Source organism: Zootermopsis nevadensis, unplaced genomic scaffold (assembly GCF_977971745.1).
Source record: "Zootermopsis nevadensis isolate Lab colony 2312 unplaced genomic scaffold, Znev_1.0 Znev_ptg000030l, whole genome shotgun sequence".
Classification (NCBI taxonomy): Eukaryota; Metazoa; Arthropoda; class Insecta; order Blattodea; family Termopsidae; genus Zootermopsis; species Zootermopsis nevadensis.
The window spans coordinates 15,955,230-15,981,861 of record NW_028259162.1 but is presented as its reverse complement, the minus strand read 5'-3'; the positions used below and the strand labels follow the sequence as shown (position 1 = coordinate 15,981,861).

The window sequence follows — 26,632 nt, the reverse complement described above, 5'->3', positions numbered from 1 at the left end:
TATGAATTTAATATTCAAAACCAGACGTGAAGAAGGATCTTTCTGTCGGTGGACAGTGGTCGGTTTTCTGTTACTAATTCTACCAATTGCTCATCTTGGTCACCAGTAAATTTAATTTCTGCCATTATTTTACTCAACAACACACGTGCTGCCTGAGCCCGTCGCGAGACACTATTGGTCCGAGAGCGGTCTCCTGTGCTTTGTCTCTGTCGCCTGTCTTTGTCTCGCGCTCGTAATTGTACTTCATACGATTGTACAGAGAGCAGACAGGAAGCGACCAGTCTCGGTCTCGTAACTCTGTCGCCTGCCTCGGTCGCTTGTCTCTGTCGCGTGCAGCCAAATTGTACCTTTACAGACCCGTGGTTTGCGATTTAGTGTAACATATTTTTGTAATAACTGTGTTATAAATTATATTTGTTTTTTTAGGTTTTATGCTTTATTTACAGTACTAATTGCATTACATATCTTTAAGCTACAGATAAATCAAACTAATTTAGGCCTAACCTAAAAAATAAATCAATTGATTTTAAGTGAAGTGAAGTAAAATTATAGGAAGTGCTGTGTATTACAGTAAGTGAATCCAAGTGAAGTGCAGTAAAACGGTATATTCCATTTAAAGTGCTTGTGATTCTAAGTGTAAGTTCAGTGAAGTGTTCAAGTGTGATATAATAACTTGACATAAGTTAGATCCACATCTCCAATCTGTTCACTGTTATTAATAGTTCTCTTTAGTCTAAGCCTTTGTAACTTAAGTAAGTTTTAAGATATGGAAGATAAGAATAGGTCTAATGAGTTATCAGGCAAGTGTGGCTCCTGCCGGAAAAAAGTCTGTAAAGGTATATTATGTGATAACTGTAATTGGTTGTTCCACTGGGAATGTGCCAACACCACTGTTAATAATGTAGATGTAGCTAAGCCATGGTTTTGTTTGATGTGTAACCAGGCCAGGTTAGTTAGGGAACAGGAAACTATTTTGGATCTACGGAGGGAGTTGGCTTTGGCATATGATCAGATTGCTAGTTTGAAAGCTGATAACAGCTCTAATATTAAATGTAACTATTCGTCCACTCTTTGGACTGAAGTTAAGGCCAAATCGCAACACAGAAACAAAAGTGTTTGCTCCAGTAAGGGTTCAAACGTTACTGTTAAACTGAGCAACAAATTTGAGGCTTTGACTGTGTCAGAACCTTCAGATGCTGCTCAGTTAAAGGAAAAAGATGAAAACAAATTATTAAGATTAAAAAATGTAAGAAGGTCCTGCTCTTAGGCAGTAGTCATGGTAGGGGACTATGTGAACATCTTCACTCAGTCCTAGGGGATGAATATAAGGTTACAAATATATTCAAACCCAATGCTACACTTGGAAATGTTGTTGGGGAACTAGAAACACTAAGCAAAGATTTCACTAAGGATGATAATGTAATTATAGTGGGAGGACCGGGAAATAGCCTTGACAGGGACATAAATTACAAGATTGAAAATTATATGGACAGCATTGCCAGGAAAAGCTTACATACTAATGTTGGTTTTGTTGGCCTTCTCGAGCGTCATGACAGGCCTCATATGAGCAAGTGGGTTAGGAGTGCAAATGTGAGACATGAGCATGCGCTTTGGAATACGGACAGATCGCACATTAGATTAATTGATGTGTCATCTGTGAATAGGTATGACTACAATAGACATGGATTGCACCTAAATTCAAGGGGTAAGGAGAAGCTTGTGCAACTCATTGCCGATGAGATTAGGTGCAAACCAAATACTGGTAAGATTCCTGTAATCACTGGTGTAAGACCTAGGCCTTTTTTAAATTAAAGCCCAAATGTATCACTAAATTCCTGAAAGATATCCAAGTCACTGTGAATAAGCCAGTTCTAAATTTAGATCACAATCAAAATAAGAATTTCATGTTATATCATCAGAACATTAGAGGCTTTACAACCGAAAACTTAGAAACCACCCAGAAAGAAAATCTCCTGGTTTTCCATCAGAACATCAGAGGACTTTTCCCAAAAACTGAAGAATTGATAATTTCTCTTAAAAGTGCCAAATTACCACATATTCTTTGTCTAACTGAACATCATTTGAAAGCACCAGATATCTTACAGGTAAATTTAGACAATTACACACTAGCGAGTAGTTTTTGCAGGAAAAATTTAGCTAGAGGAGGAGTGAGTATATTTGTTAAAAATAATCTAAAATTTAGCCAGATAGAGCTAGTGCAATTTTGCAAGGAGCAGGACATAGAATACTGTGCTGTATAACTTGATATAAATTTTTCTAAATTATGTTTTTTAGCAATATACAGAGCACCAACAGGTGACTTTGAAATGTTTATTAACAAGTTAAACAGCATTATGGACTACCTTTACAAACCGAAAACGGAATTTGTCATCTGTGGGGATATAAATATTGACTATCTCTCTGAAAGCTGCCATAATTAATGTCTAAATTCTCTTTTAGCAACATTTAGTCTTACACCTACAGTTAGCTTTCCCACAAGAATTCAAAATAGCTCCAACTCTGCCATTGAAAATATTTTTGTAGGTAGTTACAGGTTAGAACACATTTCCATTAAATCAGTAATAAATGGACTATCTGATCATGATGCTCAGCTATTAGTTGTAAAAAACATAAACCTTATTTCTAACTTTCACAATGATAAGAAGGTAACTAGAGTGATGAATGAAGTCACTTTAAATGAATTTATACAACATCTCAGTAGTGAAGATTGGGAATTATTACTCAGTGGTGGTGATATGGATTCAAAGTTCAATTCTTTTCTAAACATCTTTTTAAGCATATTTTAAAAAAGTTTTCCTACTAAAACAGAGAAAAATTTGTCTGAAACCAATGTATGGTTAACTAAAGGCATCAAAACATGCAAATATAAGTGAGCTCTTTACCTAAATAACAGGTACAGTAATAACCAACTACTGAAGCAACACTATAGAAAAAATTGGAAAATTTTACCTCTAGTTATTAGAGAAGCTAAAAGCATGCATTACAATAAATTGATGGTAATCTGAAAACAAGTAAAAAATTGTAAAAAAAAGATACTAGCAAACCATCTAGAGACATTGTAAGCCCACCAATAATGATAAATAATAACAGTAAATGATCCTAAACTTATAACTAACTATTTTAATACCTACTTTTTAACGATTGTAGAAAGAATGAACAGCAGTGACACCAATACCCCAAAAACCGAAGATGCAATGAAGTTCTTGGCTAAGGCAATTCCTAATTGATTTCCGAACATTAATCTTATTACTACCACACACACCAAATGAAATTAAAAGTATAATAACTTCTGTCAAGTCAAAAAATTCATGTGGTTATGATGGAATTTCATCTAAAGTACTTAAACTTAATTATATAAGTATTCCATTAAGTTATCTTTGTAATCATTCAATGGCTATAGGAATGTTTCCTGAAAGACTTACATATTCAAAAGTAAAACCCCTATATAAAAAGGGTGAAAAATCCTGCATCTCTAACTACAGACCTATTTAACTGCTGTCAACATTTTCTAAAATTTTTGAGAAAGTTATGTGCAAGAGAGTAAATAATTTTTTAAACTTAAACAACATCCATGTAAAGGAACAATTTGGATTTAGAAAAAATCTCTCAACAGAAAAGGCTCTATCTAGTTTACAGCAGCTTGTAAATTTCTATAATATAATTAAACAGTGTTTACACATTAGCCTATATATGGAAATATTTAAACACATTACCATTGAGTCCTACGGTCAGGAACTCGGCAGGTCGCCAAGGAGAAAGCCATTTGAGGTGCAGGCGCCTCCTTGATTGTAATATACATTGTGCTTGAAAGGTACATTCGGACATGCCTGTAATTATGATGCCTGTTACAGGGCCTCGTCGTTTCCCCGTAGAAGATTTCGGGTACATTAGAGGACAATGCCGTCACCTTAATTATCTTTCATTTGAATTGAGCGCGCTCTGTTCGCACTGACATCTCTGGTGACGCCATACAAACAGTCTAGAACTGTTATGGCTGGTTGAGTTGTTGTAGTATGTTTGTGGTGAAGGAAAATCTCATTGTAGGCATGTCTAGTCTAAGTTTTGAAGTTAACAGATTGCTTGGTAAGTAAGTTGGTGTTCGTTATTCTTAATACAAATGATAACATGTGAAAGTACAAATATGTTTATCTATTCGCCTGACATACAGAGAAATTCTGCCAAACGTGTTTTTTGCAAAACTTTGTCAAATAATCGAACGTAGAGCAGAAATTATTACAAAATTCTCTTGTGTTGTCTTCACTATGATTCAGCGTTTAGCTATTGTAAACAATGTTCATAAAGCAATAAAATTAAATTTTCCCGTGAAGTGATGCAGTAGGCGGTAAGTGCAATTAGCATTTCTCTGCTTAAAAAAAACAGGCCTGACTTCTGAGCCATCTAGCAGTGACTGTTACAGAAGCAAGATGATTGCAGCTCAACACGAGTTCACTAAATGCAGGAAAGTTGAAGATGTTACAGTTTTAACTTTTATCTGTGTACAAACTTTTACAATTATGAACAGCCAATATCTGACCAAAACTCATAAACTCAGCCAAGTCATCATTGGTGTTACATACGATTCTTGTATCAAGATTATCGGAGATCTTTTTTATTTTTGAAGAAATCATAACAAATGGCTGAAGAAAATGATAAAATGCACAGATTTTGTTATCCCTAAACTGAGACCATCAAAAATGTTTTTTCCATCTGTATTGATCTTTTTGTGATGGCAGACTGCGTTCTTGAATGTCTTCACAGAACAGTGGCCTGGCAAAAGCGAAGTGTTACCAATGCATTGTTCAGCTTCATGGATGCTTTCAAGGACATAATCACTAAGACCAAGGAGACTGGAATATACATTAAGCTGGATGTTTGAGAAACAGAACTGAACTGGCTCTGTGCTGCTTCCAGTGGCAATCTTGAGTGCTAGCAGTCCTCAATGTTCTGCTTCCAGTACCACAGCTAGTGAGTGGCATCTCTTTCTAAAGTGCTGTCACATGTAAAATGTTTTGTTAGCAGGATAAACTAACATACTCCATCTGCAGCACACCGCAGTACTTGGCCCCTGAGGCAATGAGGGGATAGGGCACAGCATGGTAATTATTCCATTCCATGAGTATGTAGAAATTTAAATGTTAAATATAGTGTGATATTCACCCCTTATATTAAAGTACACAACAAAATTTGCAACAACAACTTTTGATAAGAAATGTAATTAAGCTTGCAGCAGTGAAATAACTACATACGAGAGTCATCAATCATAGGCGCGTCTACATCTGAAATTTTAAAAAATACCCCCGTTAGCCCTTTTGTTTGTGTTGTCTGTCTGTCCATCAACATTGAAGATCCTGGGATCAGATTTTCATTATATTTCTTAATAATGCGGACTCATTTGCTCATCATTATAAAGGAATATTTCTGCATATGTTACATATCTGAAAGCGTAGATATATTTGTTTATTGTTATGAAAACACAATTCTAGATGTTAACTCCTTGGATGTGTAATGAAGTGATTTACCATAATTATGTATGTAAAATATGTAATGTTGTTTAAAGCAAGGACAGAAGGTATTTGAAGGAAGTTAGCTGGAATTATCGATAGTTGTGGAGTATGACAAATAAGGAACCTACAAAAATGGAAACTTCGCAAGAATGAGGTTACGTAATAACAAATGAAATATACAATGTATAAACTAAGAGAATTGTATGAGGAAAGAATTTCAGCATATTTTAAAGGAAAGGTCAAGGATAACAAAAAATGCCAGTCAGGATAGTCAGTTCCAGTTTCAACATAGCAGTCTCCCCCCGTGCACTGTTTTCTAATTCTGGTGTGGGATTGCAGGTGATGTGATGCAGCACTTAGCACATATTCCCATAGCTTTGGCAGTTGGACTGAGTTTTGAGATAGGATGAGGAATTCTTTTGATGTTCATTCCCCATAAAGATGTAATTCATTATAATCTTCATGTCATTCACAATAATTTATTTCCCTGCCTTGATGTTTCACTGTTGTATATTAACCTTCTGTTAGGTTATGTTTCACTTGTCAATATTCCTGTTTTTTGTGGTTTCTGGCAACTTGAATGTTAAAGTGCTTCAAAAGATAACTTACTGGCCAATTAGAATTTTGAGGTTATGAGTGCTTCATTCCACCAGTCAATACTGTTTTTATTTACAGTTCTCAGAATAATTGCAAGTAAATACATTTTTTCTGTTTGTTAATACACTATCAGGTTAGATATCAACAGTGCATTTCTTTATAGAAAGAAGATGCCAGCATACAGATGTGACAAAGGCTGGAGGTAAGCAATACATACATTTCTTAAGCTTTTTTTTACCATAACTGATGCTTTGAAACATCATAAAGTTTATCCTTATTTCAGCCATTTTAGGTTAATTTCTGTGTTTTGTTTTATGAAAAGAACTGCTTGCTTATCACTATAAAGGAATATTTCTGCATATGTTTTAAAGAATGCCATATGTTACATATCTGAAAGGGCAAATACATTTGTTTATTGTTATGAAAATACAAATCTCTGTGCTTATTTCTATGCAACATAAGTTATTCTTTCCATTATATTCACAGTAATAATGGTCTGTGTTACAGGTGAGGGTGGTTAGTGAAGGAGCCTTCCTAATAGGAGGGATGTGGACTATTTGCTGTCCTGGGCAGTAGTCTAGAGGGATACTCTGGGGCAGGTCCTCTTGCTTACATTGTAGCCTGCTCTGGCTGGAAGATGCTAGGCTGGAGCAGCAATTTTGTGAGTTCTCATGCTGACCTTGACATTTTGCATTTAGCCAACTGCAGAATCCTATTAACAGTTTCTAATACGCAATCTCTGTACTCATACATGCCCATATTTTCTTCTATTTGTTACTTCATATCAAAGAAAAAGTGTAATAAAATTGGTCGAAACTGTAAAAATAATTATGTATTAGTCGTTCGCTGAGACATGGGCTGTGAAATGCACGTGAGGGAGGGTACTGACGCTGTCTGCTAGCGGTAGTAGGGCACGGAGGAGAACACCTTTCTCTGTACTACTGAACACAAAAACATCAGTGCAGATTGAATTACTTACAGCGGCTGACGAACGTTTTACAAAGCTTCAATTCCACTTAATTCCCCATTATCTTCTTCTGCATCTTCTTCCTCCCTCTCCTCTTCTTCACTACTGCTACAACTGTTGGTATCATTGTCGTCTCATTTCTGTAACGACTTATATTTCTCAAATAAGACAGTCTTGCTGTACGAATATCATCCTTTTCGATGAGAACTTTCCTATTACTTTCCGATTTCCTCCACCTGAAGCCTAAATTTCTAATTATTTTCCAAAGAGCCCACTTCTCGCCACTGAAGTTAATCTTTTTCTTAATTACTGCCAACAACGATTTTAAAGTAGGGCGCTTGCCTTGTGTAGTGTGAAATTCGTTAATCGTTCTTCGAATTACACACTTGTCAAAATCATCTACATCAGTTTCAATTTTCCTTCTTGGCCGTTTCTTGTGAGGTGTGCTGAATTCTTTTCCCACTCGTTTATTATGTTTGTACTCTTTTAAAATTCGTTTCAGAGTACTTATGGACACACCAGTAGCTTCAGAAACACGATTTTGTATTTGATTAACGTTAATCACACTGCCGCTGTCAGCTTCTTTCTTCATAAAACTGTAAACACTTATCACCATTTCTCTACTTTGGCTGTGTATTACTTTACGTCCCACTATTTTCTTTACACCTCTGCCCACGCTTTGCATTCTGTTCGTGCTGAGTAGAAACAAAAGCGATGAATATAACAGGTCTATTATAAATGGGTCAATGTTATTGAAATGGAATTTACCACACGAAGTGAACTCGGTCGAGTCTGCCTTGTAACTGAGCTCTGAGTTCACCCCACCCACTGTTCGAGCTGCAGATACGCTGCACATACCAAGGCCATAGCTCATGTCCCACCGAACGGCCTATACATACAACATTGTTAAGGGCATTTATAATTTCTTTTATGATGTAAACTGGACTGAGCTGGCTCAGGACGAGTATTGCTTCAAGGAACACAAAAGAGACAAATCTTAGGTTTCAACAGAAAGCTGGAATGTCTTGGCAGCTAAAATATAATAAACTTAAAAACTTTTTAAGTGCTGCATTTTTACTAACATCCTGTGTTGTGTATTTTTTTGCTGTGTTTAGTTTTTTCAATTACTGTAGTTTTAATGCATGCATAATTATTTTTACCCTACCTTATCATTGAGTGAGAAGGCTTACTTTTTCTTTTTTACCATCACTACAAATAGCACATTACCTTTGCCTCCATGTGACAGTTTGTCTGCCAAACTGACAAACTTGTTTTCCAAACACAAAATATATCTTTCAGATGAGAGAGAGAGAATATCACTTCAAGTAATCTGATAAGTCAGAGCAATGAGGAAATACTTTAAAAGCAGCTTGTGGGACTGGTAGCGTACAAATAAGTATCAGCACTCAAAAGTGTTAATTAAGGCCTTCTGCCATGACTTACTGCCGTACTGAATTTCACGTGCTCATGTGCAGTTGAGCACCATTTAATAGTTCCATGAGCATCTATCATTCTTCTCTCGTACCCTCGACTAACACTTCCATCTTGCTGATTTTGTTTTCCCATTTGCATAAAAGTTTATATTCATATTTCCCAAAATTCTTTGCATGGACTATGATAGTATAATTTATATTATTTTCCTACAGGCTAAATCCTCATTTATGCAGTTCCCTATTTTGCATGACTGCTGTGCTGATATTTCTAAGTGGTAAATTTGGAAGTGTAGCTTGCAAAGGCAATGTGTTCGTTGTGTGTTTCATGGAAATGAGGCAGTTGGTTGAAAGAAGAAAGACACGAATGTTACATCAATAACCCCATTTTGCTTACAGGGATGCAAAGGAATTTAGAAGGGAGAATATTTCTTGTCTTAGGAAACGTAAGGTGACAGAGCCACATGCTAAATGTACTGTGTTGTAACATTTTTGTAATTGTGTAATCTAACCTGGCAGAATCCTGTGGCAGACACATACGACTTGATATGGAAGTTGTTTGGGCTCATCGGCACAGAAATTGATGTCTCACAGCTGAAACTAAACACAGTTCTGTGTGGTCTGTTTATATTAGCTGTGGGCCCTATGGTCAGTATGCTCATTGTTGCGGTACTGGGATTTTCTTGATAATATTTTTCATTTCATTATGGAACTGTTGCACTGTTATTATGAGGAAACAGCTATCTGATCATCCACATTTAAATTGTGACATACTCTATGGATATTAATATATGGGAGAGGGGTCTGTATTAATTTTTTTCAGACAAATGCAATTTGGGAATCTGTTCATCTAATATAATCCCAACTTTGCATGAAGTTTAAATAGAATTTTATAAATGATCTAAAAATGTTTCACCACAAAAAAATTTGTACATGACTATTTAGGACTCATTAACCCTTTAACAACTAGCGGTAACCATATTCAGTGCTTGTTTTAATATTCAGTGACTGCATTTTACTCCCACACTGTATTTATGTTTTGTATGATTCTCATAGTAATCAGTGTTTATTTCCGTAAAAGTATTACCCAATCAGTTTTGTAATGAAGATGTGTTTTTGGGCTGTAAAGGCTGAATTTGTATACAGTCAAACCTCGGTTCACGAATGCCTTGGATGACGAACAAATTTTCCGAACACAAAGCGTCTCGGATGACGTACTGTGTCTCAAGTTACGAACACGCAAGCCGTCAACATCGTGGAGCGATAAGCTGGGAATATCAGCGTCGGCAGTATTCGTAGAAGAATGATCCAGTATGGGGCCAAAGAAAGACAATGATAGCAGCAAAGTGAAAAGAAAAAATACCAATATCATGATAGATCTTAACACAAAATCAATGGAAACCATTAAATCTGTCACAAAAAAGATAAACACAACACTAAGCAGATCAAATATAGACGAAAACTTAATTTAGTTTTACCGTACTTGTAAGGAGGAGAGTTGATGGTGTAAGTGGAAAGTGGTGAGCAAGTGAGATGTTATAGTTTAGAAGGGGATTCTTTTTCTTTTTTCTGTCTCTTGGCACCACTCGACTCTGCATCAGACTCACTGGGCCTCTGTCTCACTAAAAAGTTGTCCAGTGTGATTTGTTTTTGTCTACGTTTTAAAATGTTTCTAAAGTGACACATGCCATTATCATTGAAAATGTTTATGCTGCGGCTTGCTACTGCTACACGAACACCATTTTCATGTTTGGCTATGATTTCTTTCTTAAGAACTTGTGCACAAAGTACTGTTGTAAAATTTTAAATAAGCAATCATCTGGGGTCCAGGAATGGATTAATCCATTTTACATTAATTCCTATGGGGAAAATAGTTTCGGTTTACGAACGACCTTCAGGAACGAATTAAGTTCGTGAACCGACGTTTGACTGTATAGTATTTAGATGAACATAGCTTCAAAAGGTTAAGACATTAACTAACTAACTAGATGCTGTACCGAACCCAAAGGTTCTACACCGAATTAACCAAAGCCCTCCACCGGACCCTGTCCTGGGCCAACAAAATTCAGTCTCCTTTCTCCCATAGATTCCGCCTGACATTATCCTCCCATCTACGTCTCTGCAGCGGTTTCTTCCCCTCAGGCTTCCCAACCAATACCCGGTGCACACCTCTTGTCCCATCCATGTGCGCTACATGCCCCGCCCATCTCATTCTTCCTGACTTAATCACCCTGACAGTATTGGGGGAGGTGTACAGATTTTTAAGCTCATCATTATGCAGTTTTCTCTATGCCCCATCGTCTTCTCTCCTAGGCCCAAATATCCTCCTCAACGCCCCATTCTCAAACACCTGCAATCTGTGTTTCTGCCTCTGAGTGAGAGACCATGTTTCGCACCCATACAAAAGAACAGGCAAGATTGTTGTTTTGTATACTTTAATTTTCAGGTTCTTAGAAATCAGACGGGAAGACAAAATATTTTGAACTGAGAAGTAACAAGCATTTCTGGAATTTAATCTCCTCCTAACTTCCTCATGAGTGTCATTTTCATTTGTTATTGTTGTTCCCAAATATTTGAACTTTGTAACCCTTTCAAAGGACTTATTAGCTACCCTAAGATAATTTTGCCCGCCTCTCTTCTGATGACGAGATACTAACATGTACTTAGTTTTTTCTGAATTTACTTCTAGCCCCACCTGTCTACTAGCCTCTAGTAAAACTTCTGCGTTCCTCTTTATTGTATTTATATCGTCCCCCAATAAATTAAGATCATCAGCTTACGCCAATAGCTGACGTGTCCCATTCAGTTGCAAACCCTCCTGCCTATCTTGGACTTTCCTGATGGCATATTCTAGTGCAAAGCTACATAGCGATGGAGACAAAGCATCTCCTTGTTTTAGACCGTTCTTGATGAAGAATGTCTCAGATACATATTTACCTATACGAATTTTGCTGTAGGTTTCATTTAAGCACATTTTTATTAGACTCACTAGCTTCTTTGGTATACCAAATTCAATAAGAATATTATATAACACTTCTGTCTTCACAGAGTCATAGGCTTTTTTTAAATCTATAAATAATTGATGTACGGTCCCACCGAACTCCCATTTTTTCTCTAGTATCTGACGAATGCAAAAGATCTGATCAATCATTGATCTGTTTCGTCTGAACCCACACTGATGATCCCCAATAATTTCATTTGCATATGGAGTTAATCTTGCCAAAAGAATGTTTGATGGAATTTTGTATGAGGTTGATAGCAGAGAAATTCCTCAGTAATTACCACACTCAGTCTTGTCCCCCTTCTTCTGAATAGAAATAATTATGGATTCCTTCCATTGTTGTGGCATCTCTTCCTTATCCCAAATTAACTGAATAAGCTTATGGATCCTCATATGCAACCCTTTGCCACCTGCTATAATTCTGCTGGAATATGATCAATACCTGGAGATTTATAACTTTTCAACTTCCCAATGGCTAGTTCAACTTCATCTAAACTAGGTTGTGGCACTAACATTTCAGCTGTATGTATTTTAATCTGTCTGATATCCTCAGTCTCATGAACATTTAAGAGCTGGCTAAAGTAATTTTTCCATCTATTCACAATTTTTATTGGATCTGGAAGCAAATTGCCGTTATCATCCTTTACCAAATTGGTCTGGGGTTGATATCCTTTCTTAAAGTTATTAATGCCTCTGTACAGGTCTCTGATATTTTTTCCTTATTATTTGCATCAAGTTCAGCAATTTTGCCCTTCTGGTATTCCCTTTTCTTATTCGTAAAGGTTCTACTAGCCTCACGTCTCACGTTACGTAGATTATCCGCATTTGTCTTGTTTGGGTCTTGCAACCATTGAAATTTTGTTTGCTTTCTTCGATCTATTAATTTTGAACATTCTTCATCAAACCACGGTATATTTTGCTTTCTCATGTAGTATCCTAGTTTCTCTTTGGCTGAATTTTTGATGCAGTTTCTGACATTTTCCAACTCCCTGTTGATGTCCACACTTTCATTATCTTCATCCGTCTCTGAAATTTGAAACCTATTCAATATTTCAAGTTGATACTGTTCCTTCGCCTTTCCCTCACTTATTTTTTTCAAATCAAATCTTTCTGTGTGGAAATTTGCTTAGTTCGTCTACTGAAAGCCGCTTCCTCACTTTTGATATCACCAGATAATGATCAGTGTCATAATCTGCTCTTCTGAATGACCTCACTTCAATTAGATTTGTCTGCCTTCTATTATCTACTAAAACATGATCTATTTGATTGTGTGTGCTGCCACCTGGAGAAGTCCAAGTGTATTTATGAATATGACGGTGTGGAAATTTTTGTACTTTTTACAATTAAGTCTTTTGACGTAGCGAAGGTTACTGCTCTAACACCGTTATAATTACTAAGTGCATGGAGACTCTCGCTGCCTATTGTGGGTTTGAAGATATCCTCCCTCCCAATTTTTGCGTAAGGGTTAAGACATATGTGTTTTATTTGACCACAGTTTTTATATGTGAATATTTAACCTTTATTGTATGGTTAATAGAGGATTTAAACCCTTGTACTATGGGGTTGCTGGATGGACTTTAACCCAGGGTGACCAAGTTTAGTGGTGTTCTGAAGTCATATATGGTCAGCTGGATCCTGTGTAAGCAGTGACACGTGGGCGATGATAATGAAGTAATGAAAACATTTATAACTCAGTGCAATGAATCTGTACTGTAATTATCTATACGACAATGTATTTGTATTCACAATAAACAAACATAAAATTCAGTGAAGTATATAAAATCACAGATTGCGTCTGGAAAATATGTCATTCCACTTTTGTCTTAACTGAGGTAGGCCTGCGAGGTTAAACCCCACTTTCACCATTACAGTGTGGCAAGGACCATTTATGGTCATACCAGAATCAACGAAGACAATTTCTAAAAGCATTAATAAATATGCCTGTCACTGATCAAAGGACAAGTTGGTAATGTTTTGAAATATGGTGCTGAGAAATTAAAGGCTGCAGAAGAGAGTAAAGTTAATTTTTATTCATTATATCCCATTAGTGCTAAATATGCCCCAATCGCAGAAAGAAGACAGAAAACATGCTTCTCTTGACCCACCAGCAATATTTCAGGATGTGTGTTTGTAAGAACTCAACCATTCAATAAATATATTGTTTTCATTGGCGACTGTTGGCAAGCAACGTGGTGATGAGAGGAACACTGAACCTGAGAAAGATGCTGTCTGTAACCATTGCATCATTTCTGAAAGCAACTGTTCAGGTAACAACACTATGAAGGCATATAAGGGGCATGGATGTAAAGTTGCACCGTTCTAGATTTCAGCACTAGATGGAGGTTGGTATTAGAGTTGCCATCCCTGTGGGGTGCATGATCACATTCACACACTTCGGTAGATACAGCAAACAAGACCAGCAGTGATGCAGAACAATCTAGTATTGCTCTGATGTGTGCAGAGCCACAAATGGAGCGTGCCTTGCCATGAGAACAGTCGTACCACTCATGACAATAGATACTTTTAAAGCTAGTTTACTTTGCTTACTTTCACTCTGTAGTGTCATATGGATTAATCTTTTGGGGAAATTCAACAGACAGTAATAAAGTTTTTTACGTGCAAAGAAAATAATTAGAATAATAGCTGGTGTCAAAAGCAGGGTATCTTGTAGAAAATTATTTCGTAAATTTAATATACTTCCACTTGCAAGTGAACTTATACTCTGCTTGCTATCATTTGTGGTGGAAAACATGGATAAATTTAAAAGAAATACAAATGTACATAATTTAAATACAAGACGTAAATATGATCTATATGTGCCAAATGCTAACTTTACTAAATATCAGAAAGGAGTGTACTATACAGGTATCAAGTTATTTAATAATCTTCCACCAAGAATTAAAAGTCTAAATTATGATATAAAGTATATACATATATTTATTCTTCAAGTCTATACACAAACTATATTAATATTGATGTTAAAAATTAAAATTGATATAAATATTTCGCGCTATTCATCGTTTCCTCGATGTTACAATTTGCGCTACATATTACAACATGTTTCGATGTCTCAGCATCATCTTCAGGTTTTATTTTTAAAACTATTCAATATTTTTTAATGCACGCTTTTCAGTATTTGTAGATTGTAGGTTGTAGTTGTGGATGTTCCTATTATCTTCTGATTCTTTTGCATATTCTGTGGCGTATTATGTTATTTGTTCCTTATTTCAGGAGTTTGATGTGTCGTGTGTCCTCGGCTGGTCATGTCTGATCAGGTGAATGTCAGTTCATAGACTCCTAGAGTTGTAATATGTAGCGCAAATTGTAACATCGAGGAAACGATGAATAGCGCGAAATATTTATATCAATTTTAATTTTTAACATCAATATTAATATAGTTTGTGTATAGACTTGAAGAATAAATATATGTATGAATTAAAAACACAAACATGACGCATCTAAACTATAAACTATAAAAATATGATATAAAGGTATTCAAGCCTGCATTGAAAGAGTACCTCTTTACTCATTCCTTCTATTCTGTGGATGATTTTATCTCTGCTGAAAATGTTTAAGCTTTATATCCATAATCTACGTATATGTAAAGCAAGTTTTGTATTTATATTTAAAATTCTGAGGTTTACGAGGTGCGATCAGAAAGTTTCCAGACTGTGTCAATAGAGGGCGAACTGGATGTAGTACGAGCTTCTGCTGCTAAGAGGTTGGGCCTACATTCATAGTGAATCAGTGTGCCAGCCGGAATCATCGAATTAGCATTTGTTTCTTAGTTACGGGCGTTTTGGTAGTGCATTACACCGACCCTCCTGCGATTTCGGAATGGCATGTGCATCAAATTTTGCCAAAGACTCGCCAAAACGGCTACGGAAACCTATGAAATGCTAAAGCAAGCATTTGGGGAATCCGCAATGGGTCGTGCACAAAGTTTTGTGTGGCATTCACGTTTTAAAAATGGCCGAACCTCTGTCGATGATGATGAGCGTTCTGGACGACACAACGCCCGAAAATGTTACGAAGATTCAGCAGGCCATTCACGAAGATAGACGTCGTACCATCAACGACTTGTGCGACATTGTTGGGATAGGCTATGGGACCTGTCAGCTGATTCTAAAGGAAGAACTCCACATGTGACGCATTCTGTCTGAGGACCAGAAGCAGAATCGACTTCTCGTTTGTCAGGAGCTCAAAGATCTTGCAAGAACCGACCCCAACTTCCTTTCTAAGCTCCGCGTGACTTCTTCCTCTTCCCAAAGATGAAAATTCAGCTAAAGGGAAGGATATTTGAGACGATAGAAGAGATTCAGGCAGAATCGCAGATGGTGCTTGACAGGCTGACAAAGAAAGATTTCCAGGGATGCTTCCAGGCTTGGCAGCGGCGCTGGGATCGTTGTGTTCACTCCCAGGGGAACTACTTCGAGGGTGATGGATGAATTTAATACCTGAGATAAGTGTACGGGTTTTATATGCGCAGTCTTGAAACTTTCTGATCGCACCTCGTATGTATATTGATTTGTAAAATTATTTTTCATACTTGTATTGCAGAATCTGAAATTTATGTACATTGATATGTGAAATACGTTCTTGTACTTGTGTTGAAAGTTCTGAAGTGTATGTATATTGTATGAAATGACATGTTCTACATCCTTTGGTTGAGTCCTAAGAAGGATCTATGGAACGTAAATAAACTCCACTCTACTCTCTACTCTACGTGCCGGTTTGTGCTACATTTTCAAAATATCGGTAAATAATTTCAGACGACTTGCCATATATAGCAGAATACGCCAAAAGCGGCCGTGCAACATGTAAAGGATGCAAATCTTCTATTGAAAAAATTCACTGCGTTTGGCCGTTATGGTTCAGGTAGGAATTTACAATATAACTGGCTTCCGCCACGTTTAAGACTTAGCTTAGAGGTGTCTTATAATTGGTCCATATAACGTACAAATACTAGTTAAGGAAAATAAATGTATAAATAAAATACATATATCCCATCACTGTAAATAACAGGATTTTGAAATATGTGCAATTCATGTAGAAACAAAAGCTTTCTAATACTATGGATTGTACTTGTTTTTATGTGTTATATTATTATGACTTATTTCAATTCTTAATGTCATCTGACTAACTCATGGATCCATGGAATGTAATAAAGATGTATGCATATGTTGTTCCGATGATGTCAGTTACTGAATGTGTCTGGCCAATTGGCATGATTGCACAGATGGAATAACATTCATCATGCTGTATGATGCATTTTCTTGCTTGCATAATTATGTTGTACAAAGTGGCATATGTTGTTAAAGGACTGAGGGCTCTGTAGAACTCAAAGGAAAACTGAAGCCCAATTTTAAACACTTCTAGAGGGAGGGGATATAATCATGTATTTATGAGCTAGTCAGACGTATATTTTGAAGAAGTGTATACATACGTGTTGGTGCGATATCTCCTCTGTTAAGTTTTATTTGAAATAGGGAGCATGGCATACATGTATCTGTATGTACATTAAATTGGCAGTCTTCAGAGCGTAATTGCAAGTATAGGGTTATACTTAACTCACATGTTTGTCAGGTATATGCACTGTGTGTTTGAATGTTTGTATTAAATGTAATAGAATGTTTTGTGGGTATTACTGGTGGCTGCTAATACTCATAACCATCATACATAAATAACAATTAATGATTTATTTGATATAAGGCATTCTTTTTTAATAAATTCTTTTATAGTCACTGATGTTTGATGGAAAAACACCTCACTGGTACCACTATATGTGCTTCTTTGGACGTCAGCGGCCAAAATCAGTAGGTGATATTTCTCATTTTGAATCCCAAAGATGGGAGGATCAGGAGAAGATAAAAAAAAATAGGTAGGTAGGAAATTATTGCTGTATCAACTATTTATCTCAACTTGTTATAAATATTATGATGTCATAAGTTTTTGGTCTTTGCGTATGATGTGTGTGTGAGAGAGTTAGTAACGGTGAAAAAGTATTATGTTATTTATTATATGCAGCTGAATAATGTTTTGATGACTGAATCTTGGTTCTAGCAAGTTCACCATGTTCAGCACAGCTGGGTGCTGGATATTCTGACCTCACTGTGAAGGTGATTAGGAATGCCTGCAACTTTGTCACTGTTTCCTGATTTGGTGGTGTGGCCCATGGGCTACAGTAAACATATAAATGTTCATATTGTATTGGTTTTTAGTGGAATTAAATATGTTGAAATTAAAAATTACTCTTTCTTCTCAGGCACTATAGTCTGTTGTGGACCTTGGCTTCCAGTACATTTTTCCTCCATTCGTGACAATCCTTAGCCACTGTATGCCAATTTTGTGTTCCCATAATCTTCCAGTTCTCTTCAGCTTCATCTATCCATCTTTTACATTGTCTGCCTCTCTCTCTCTCTCTCTTTTGTTCTGTGCATTTTAGTTGTCATTATGTTTTTAAGCCTTCTGTTATTATTCATCCTTTCAATATGTCTGCACCATCTCAATGTGAGAGATTTTATAAATTTTAAAATATCTTCCCCTTCTAACATATCCTCTCTCCTTATTAGTTATTTTCCAGCTTTCTCCTTCATTTATGGGACTGTAAATTCTTCTAATAATCTTCCTTTCAAATATTCTAAGGGCCTTCATTTCTTTTGAAGTCATTGTCCAAGTTTGAGATTCATTACTTAGAATAGGTGTTATTAAAGTTTTGTTTATTTTTGATTTAGTGTTTTGGGACACACCCCACTTAATGGTACTTGCACCTTGTCGTGGTGGTGGGGATTGAGTACCTCGGTGATCCCAAGAGCTATGCTGGCGGTAGCTTAGCTACTGGTAGGGCCTCCCTAGCCAGATTGGTTGAGGGGGAGAGGTCAGACTAAGACAGGTACCCTGGTCCTCCAGGTTGGGGGTTGGTCACAAGGCTAACAACCTTGCACCGTAAAAAGGAAGATGTTTCAAAACCTCAATCAAAGCCTCTGATAGAATGCACGTAACAATGGGACCGAGTGGAAGAGGAGAATTGAGGAAGCCATGGACCGAATATGGACCAGAGAGCCACAGAAGAAGAAGTTTTGGGACACAAGTAAATACCTTAAAAGTTTAGTATGTGCATAATATGCATGGTTTGTTTTAAAATGAATGTATTTCCACATTTTATTTCCATTGTCCATAACTGATCTCAAATATGTGAAAATTTGAACACCTACAAAATTAAAATCACTTGTTGTTAGGTTTTGATGGTATCTTCTTGCTTGTGAAGAGGGCACCTTCAGATGTTTAGTTTTCTGTTCATTAATTTCTAGTCCCATTTTTCTTCATTCAGTTTCCCATTGCAAATAATAATTCTTTTAATACTGGAATATTTCTTGTAACGAAGATATCATTGGCATAAACACAAATTTGTTTGGATTTAATTTGTAAACATTATTTCGTTTTTCTACAGTCCTACCAAGACCATTAAATACAATGGAAAATTACTAGGGCAAAAGAAAAATGTATATATTTAGGTGTCCCACCTAACTCTGTAAAATCTAATAATTCTCCCATTTTAATGCATAAAAGTAATAAAAAGTTTCAAATAATGTGTAATGGTACATAAAAAATAAATGTGTTTTGTGAAGTCATCTTAAATCTTGCTGTAATTTTAGCTTCAAAATTAAAAATGACTCCATTCGAAAGAAGAGATGACCTTGATAACTTCATAGCAATGAGCCCATAATTAATATTTTATTGTTCATTGTATACCCCATTAGTCACTGTACATTTTATTTGAAACATTTTTTCTATATTTTAAAATGAGATAACCATTTGAGGCCAAATAGTTAGGTGGGGCACATGTAAACTGGGGGGGGGGGGGCATCCATTAATGTGAACTTGGTGTCTTGTTGTATTTATGAAAATGGTGTGGGAAGAACACTTTGTGAAGATTCCATTTTTATAGGACAGAAGTTATGAGAAAGCCTTTCATCAATCTACTTTTTTCTTTAGGGCGAAGTACGAATTTCAAAGGACTTTGAAAGTGAGAATGCAAAAATGTATGGTGGTCAGGAGCGGTGGTACTACGTTGAATGCTTTGCGGAACTGCGCGATGAACTGGAATTTTGGGAATCTGGGGATTGTCTTCCTGGTATCGAGAGCTTAAAGGAAAAAGATCAGCAATTGGTGAAAAACAAATTGCCTAAAGTTGAAAAGTAAGTGGTGTATCGCAAATAGAATATAATACTGATTAACCCTTCAGTGATGGCAGCCAATTAAATTGTGTTCTACTCTGAAAAAAAGAGGGGGTTTACACCCCATGTACCTGGTCTATATACCATGTGTGGAGGCTGGTAGGTAGGGAGACAATACAGTTGGTGGATACCACATTTCCATGTTTCTAAGAGCATTTGTTTCAGTTGTTTCTCTGTTTAATAGTGTTTATCAGCTCCATATTATACAGTTTTCATTGACAGGTTGGTGGGTAATTCCAAATAAGAAGCATCAGTGCTGATCACATTGTAAAGTTTGATATCACTGTGTCTGTTTTCTATTTAATTTTTTCTAAAATAGTTTGTTGCTATTTGAATCTAATATCATAACTACTGTTAATTGTTCAATTTCAATTATGACAACTTTGAATAACTATTTGGTATAATTTGGTATTTATAAAAGACTTCTTACAATGGTTACTGTGAATTTCCTACATGCATCAATATTCGCTGGTGTTTTATTGTTGTTCCTCATGAGCTGCCTTTATTCATACTTATAAATACATAATTAAACATTGTAATTGATGCAAACTTTACAACTCAGTATGTAGGTTCTTTTTGAATACTGTTGTGTGTTCTGCAACCGCTCTGCTGCCCCAGGTTTCAAGTGTGCATTGGATTTTTATAATAAATTGTATATTCAAATGTTGTAGTTAGAAAAAGGCAACGTCTTATCTTTTCTAATTAAGATTCATAATACATACATACAAGTTGATAGTCGATTGTTTTATTCAACATGTGTTATGTTTTGTTTTTATATGATTGAGTTGTTACATGTAGATACATATTTATGCCATGTATAATTCTGCACTCTTTTTTTGAGACAAAATTTTGTGGTGTGCTGTTGCATGTCTTTGTAACAAGTGAAAAAGGATGTGGAACATCAGTGTACTGAATTTCAACCTTGGAACTGAATTTATAATTTGACTTTACCATAATAAATTCTTGGGCTACCATCTGTGTCCGGTGTTTGAAAGGTGAAAAAACCAACGTTTTGTGAGTTGTCTTTATTCTCATCCTCAGGGTACTGAAGTGGTTGGAGATCCAGTCTGTTATATATATACCGGGTCTCCAATTTATGAGGTTACGGTCGTGCTTACATTGCGTTATCGGCCGCTGCTGTTGACGTAGGCGGGACTTGTACGCGTGAGTCACGGGCGAGTCAGTTTCGGTGCCGCAAGTAACAGTGAACTACGAATATTTCTCGTCACTAATACATGTTATTACATTAATTGTTTTTACCTTAAATCACAAAAAGAAAATATTCGACAATTTCCCAAGTAGAGCTTCGTCGAGTATTTCGAAACATGTTAACGAGATGTGAAACTTGCTTGCAAGCACACGGAAGTCACTTTGAACATCTACGTCAACAGCAGCGGCCGATAACGCAATGCAAGCACAACCGTAACCTCATAAATTGGAGACCTGGTATAATATATACCAGAGCCCACCTACTTATGGCTGCACTCTAGCCAATAGGGACTGGTGTGTGGAATCAAGTGCTTGCTCTGCACACACATTTCAACCACTGGTAGCCCAAGAAGAATTTACTTACTTAATATACTTCTTTACCACTTTGCAATACACTGGAGTCTCGCCAATATATTCACAATATATGAATTTGTTTTTCTTCTGTACTCTGGCATCCCATTACTTCTGAATGATATTCACTTGAGGAAGTAAGGTGAATTTAAAGTGACACTTGGTGTTTCAAGTTGTTAAAATGGTATGATAGATTTCATAGTTTGGTTTTTCTATGATTTGAAAGTATGATCAGCAGTCTTTTTTTTTATTTTATTCTGTTTCATTTATTTTTTGTAGTAATTTATGTTTTTAACTGCAGTGTTTGAATGTGGAGCTTTCAATTTTGCAGTGTTAGGTTAGAGGATCTACTTGTTTATAGACGTGTGTCTTGCACTGTTGAAGGAAAGAAAAAGCTGATGCAGTTGATGATAGACCAGGCCCATCAAAGAAAATGGAAGTCAGCAATGACAATTCTAAAATAAAAGCACAGAATGAACTGATGTACAAATATTGAGATCAGCTGAAGGACATTCAGAAGAATGGTTTGCAAAGGCTGTTCAATGGGTATCAGATCCACCATTCTTGATCACTGCTCCATTATAATTCATATGTTATTTGTAGGGGAATGACTTTTAGCAGAGTGTGTTCTTATTAATTTTAAGGGCTAGAATTATTCATATCAGAATCAGGATTGCAGCAATCTCATAACAATTAAATCTTACCTGAGAGTAGTCCACATTGACAGGGTAGTAGCAGTCTTGAACTTTCTTAGGAATGTTTCTTCTGCACCAATTGTTCCCTGTCTTTTCCTTGTAAATTTTCACAAACTTTTCAAGCGTTTGTTTCAAAGTATGCATTTCCTCTATCTCCTTGTCTCTAATTGTGGTGCCTATGGGACCCCAGGACTGGAATAACCAATAACTGCAACACAATAAGCATTTCAATAGCAACCACAAGAAAGAAACCAATGTGAATAACTCTCAAAGTTAGGTTAATTATGTCTGACCATTATTATCCCTTAATGCATCTGACCCATGGTGCCTGTGATGGGTATTGTAAAATAAAATAGTTCCATGCAGTTATACAGTGAAACCTCTATCCATCGGTCCCGGAACTATCGTTTTCCCGGATGCATCGTCCGTTTTGTTCGGTCCCGGATACACCCCATATAAAATAATGTTACATTTTCCTGCTTCTATTGTTCCTCGAACTATCGTTTTATCGCATCGATCGTTCAAAAATCTTAGTCCTGGCCCACAATTTTCCCGCAATGATCGTTTCTGAGAAATTAAAATGCTGGGTTTTGAGATAAATTAATACCGAAAGACGCACAATGTTTTTGGAATACGCAGTAGCGGTAACCTGTTATGTCGCCCAACCAGCACTTATTCTTTTGGAATGAGGGTGAAGGGGTGATAGTTGGAGAGAATGGCTGTGCCCATTGTCAGAAATTTTACGAGTTTAATTAGGGTGCACTCATATTTCATTCCAGTGATGCCAGATGGCATGTGCAGTGTGAATTTCTTCACAAATGCTTTTATTATAAGTACAAAGGAAAGGCAGGGGACACTTTTCATTCTTCTGGTTCATCTCCTGTCTTCTACAGCTACATTTCCTTGAGTTCGGCAGTAATAGTATTTCCATTCTTCCTGTTATTGTTCGCGAAGGGGGTGGGAGTGGTGAGGAAGTGGAAGACGAGGAATGCGAGCCCAAAGCTGTGCCGAGTTTTGCAGAAGCACATGCTGCATTGGCAAAAGTGAAGTGCGTAATATTAGTGAACGTGACGAGGAAAACATTTTGAACGTGGAAAGGGCTCTGTTTGGCCTAAAACGTAAGTTTCAACAAACCAGTTGTCCATTAAAGACTTTTTTGGTAAAAAGAAGTAACTTTGAAAGAGAAATTTTCAGTTTTTTTTAAAAATTTTAATGCTTTCCCGCAACTATCGTTTTCCCGTATTCATCTTTTTATTTCCCACCCCCGCCAAAAACGATGCATCGATGTTTCACTGTATATAAATATAGTTATTACTTATTTAACCCTGTAAGCAACTACAGAAGTGTTAATAAGATGTTTACATTGTACTGAAGTTACTGTTATTACATTATAACTTCAGAACTCCAGTATAGTTTTTCTAAAGTAATTCTCTTTATTCTCTGCACGTGTTCTTGTTGGATGTGAATATGGAGTTTAAACAGTTGCAATTATTTCAACACTGTTAAAGCTTCATATATAAAAAAGTAAAGCTGTCCCGCTACACGCCATGTAGGTTGTTTGGGGGGAGTGGAGGTATAGCTCCTACTCTTTCTTGACCTCGGCACCAGATGGGGGTGAATGTGTGAGTGGTCAGCATCACGCCCCCGGCCGTGCTTTACCCCCAGGAAAGAATCCCGGTACCCATTGGACAGGAGGCTGGGTGGGTCCCAGAGCCAGTCTGGACGCAGAGGCTAGAGGAAAAATACTCTGCTCCTGTCGGGGATCGAACCCCGGTCATCCAGCCCGTAGCCAGTCACTATAGTGACTGAGCTATCCTGACTCCTAAAGCTTCATATACATACACCCGATTTGTAGTGGTAAAGTATTGTTACTTATGATGTTGCAGCAAAAGACAGAGATGTTGGACAGCCTCATGGAAGTAGAGAGTGCATACAAGTTGCAGAAAGGTGATGCTGATGGTAATGTGCACCCTCTGGGTGCTCATTATGCTAAGCTCAATACCGACATCTAGGTACTGGACAAAAACACTGATGAGTTTGAGCTGCTGAAACAGTATGTTAAGAACACTCATTATGACCTGGAGATTTTGGAGGTATGTTGAATGTCCAGTCTGTCATTTTTATGAAAATAGTTGTATTCCATCTATGGTCATGAGAACTGAATACTTCAACAGTCACAATGCCTACTTTTCACAATTTTCACACGACCTTAACACGTAAATTTTCTTGCCTTAATTGAACATTAGACTTGTGGTACATTTGTACCATAATGATGTTTATTTCTTGTGAAATGAGAAATAAAAACAAGCATTCTGTGAAGTGCTGTATTTTGCTGGATTATTGGTATTTCATTGTATAGACAGATTTCTTTTTCCAGGTATTCAAGCTTAAGCGCAGTGGAGAAGAAAAAAGGTACAAACCTTTCAAAAAGTTACACAACCGGAAGCTGCTGTGGCATTGATCTCATCTAATTAACTTTGCAGGCATTTTGTCTCAGGTATGAGTGTTCAAATTTTATAACCGTGTGAATAATATTTGAAGAAGTCTTAACGTTTGAGGTATCTTAACATTCACTTGCAGCAACAGACCACAGTGTAACCATGGAAGAATGAGTACAGTCTATAACAAGAACTTTGTTATATCGAGCAGAAATCTTTGGCTCCGTAAATTTTGTAACATCACATTGTACATTTGTTTCAGGGTTTGCGAATTGCTCCACCAGTTACAGGTTATATGTTTGGTAAGAGGATCTACTTTGCAGACATGGTGTCCAAGTCTGCCAACTACTGCTGCACTTCTCCAAACAATTCAGTTGGGTTGCTTCTCCTGTGTGAAGTTGCTTTAGGAAATGTATAAGTATGTTTTCAGAGTTTTGGAAATCCTGTTAATTAAGCAGGCTTTGGAAGTGATAAAGATGTAGATTATCTTCTTCCTAAGACCTTTCCACTATGTGGCTTGTCTAGAGTCATAAAGTAAGGGTTAGTAACAGAAGTTGGTGATAAATATTTTTCCACACTGTAAACTTACTGAAAGTTGCATGCTTCACTTTACTATTTAAAAATTCTGTTTGTACCTCGGAGAATATGCAGCATGTCTCCATTACACAGATCATTTGATTAATGAATGTAGTTGGCATTGCTAGACTTGCCTATTTGAAGGATGTCACATCACACTGATGTAATAAACTGTTCAGAATACAGAAATTTTAGTTAATCAGTACAACAAACAGAAGCTACATAGCAATCAGTAAGTTAGCTGTTTTTTGTAATCTAAGTGAATGCATCCTTCATTCCACTCTACAGCTTGGCATATCATTTCAGTGCAGTGAATAATGAGCAGAATGTTGGCAGGACTATGCCTCTAGCCTGGCAATTCCCTGGAGGGACTGAAGAAAACCACAAAACACCTCAGTCAGGATAGCTGGTCTCTGGGCTGAGAATTGAGCCCAGGAACTCCTCAATATGAAGCATGAGTGCTCATCACTGGTCCATTATAGTTTATATGTTATTTGTAGGGGAATGACTTTTAGCAGAGTGTGTTTTTAAATTTTAAGGGCTAGAATTATTCATATCAGAATCAGGAGTGCAGCAATCTCATAACAATTAAATCTTACCTGAGAATAGTCCACATTGACAAGGTAGTAACAGTCGTGAACTTTCTTAGGAATGTGTCTTCTGCACCAATTGTTCCCTGTCTTTTCCTTGTAAATTTTCTCAAACTTTTGAAGCGCTTGTTTCAATGAAGGCACTTCCTCTAACTTCTTTCCTCCAATTGTGGTGCCTATGTGACCCCAGAACTGGAATAACCAATAACTGCAACACAATAAGCATTTCAATAGCAACCGCAAGAAAGACACCAACGTGAATAACTTCAAAGTTAGGTTAATTAAGTCTGACCATTAGTATCCCTTAACGCATCTGACCCATGGTGCCTGTGATGGGTATTGTAAAATAAAATAGTTCCATGCAGTTATAATTCTATCTAATGTCACTTGCACACAATGTGGAAAAATTTAACTACTTCACACCAAGATGAGCCAAGCACCAGGCCAGAGATAAAGCCACTAACTGAGGATTGAGGTTTGAGCTACTGCACTCCTCATGAGGTAGTGACAGAAGAGTCATCCAGGCCTGAGTAAGGGTCAACTACAATGCTGTCGCATCTGAACTGCGGACCACTTATTGAGGATCATTTCCGAGATTGTTTCAATGGGGATCTTGGGCAATGTATGTCAACGCTGCTTTCCACTGTGGGACCATTATGGCTGGTACTGCTGCATAACCAGACCATCCCTAAAAGCATCGTGTCTTCTGGTGTATGTCTGTTCTCGCTGGACTGTAATGGATTTGTCAGTGTGGAGACAGTGGATCCTTGAGTTGGCAAAAGACGAAACCGGGAACTCTTTTGTAATTAATTCATAGGGGGTCCATTTGCCGAGGCCTTTATATGCACTTCAAAAACCAGTATCGGTGGGATAACGCTTTCACAACCTATCGGAGGCAGTCACGCTGTCGCCGATCTTCACGATTTGGTTCTGGGAAGTCAAGGATCCAGGCGTCTCAGCACAAGTACTATTGCTGTTTAACCATCTTCATTTAATAAAGGAATCTTTATATAGTC

At 36.9% G+C, this 26,632-nt stretch overlaps 1 protein-coding gene and 1 long non-coding RNA gene across 10 annotated transcripts; one reads left to right on the top strand and one right to left on the bottom strand.

Moving 5' to 3' along the window:
- The first annotated feature begins 330 nt into the window (after positions 1-330).
- Positions 331-26,632, top strand: LOC110839763 (poly [ADP-ribose] polymerase 1-like). 9 transcript variants are annotated; one of them, XR_015537885.1, is made up of 9 exons: positions 331-636; positions 4,402-5,117; positions 6,286-6,324; positions 6,630-18,610; positions 19,516-19,718; positions 23,899-24,105; positions 24,390-24,509; positions 24,713-24,868; positions 25,333-26,632. XR_015537885.1 is itself a non-coding variant. In XM_087358859.1 (9 exons), the coding sequence occupies exons 4-6, from the start codon at positions 18,512-18,514 to the stop codon at positions 23,933-23,935; spliced, it is 354 nt and encodes a 117-aa protein (XP_087214985.1). In that variant the 5' UTR covers positions 3,963-4,104; positions 4,780-5,117; positions 6,286-6,324; positions 6,630-18,511; the 3' UTR covers positions 23,936-24,105; positions 24,390-24,509; positions 24,713-24,868; positions 25,333-26,632. The 9 variants fall into 9 exon arrangements, 2 of the variants coding, with proteins under 2 accessions (XP_087214985.1, XP_087214986.1); XR_015537884.1 differs by lacking the exon at positions 331-636 and adding an exon at positions 3,601-4,104; XR_015537887.1 differs by lacking the exon at positions 331-636 and adding an exon at positions 3,602-4,104 and having other exon boundaries at positions 4,439-5,117.
- LOC147872162 (uncharacterized) lies at positions 21,556-22,098 on the bottom strand. The gene is made up of 2 exons (XR_015537899.1): positions 22,022-22,098; positions 21,556-21,772 (listed from the first exon to the last, which is right to left on the bottom strand). It is a non-coding gene; the product is annotated as an uncharacterized LOC147872162 (long non-coding RNA).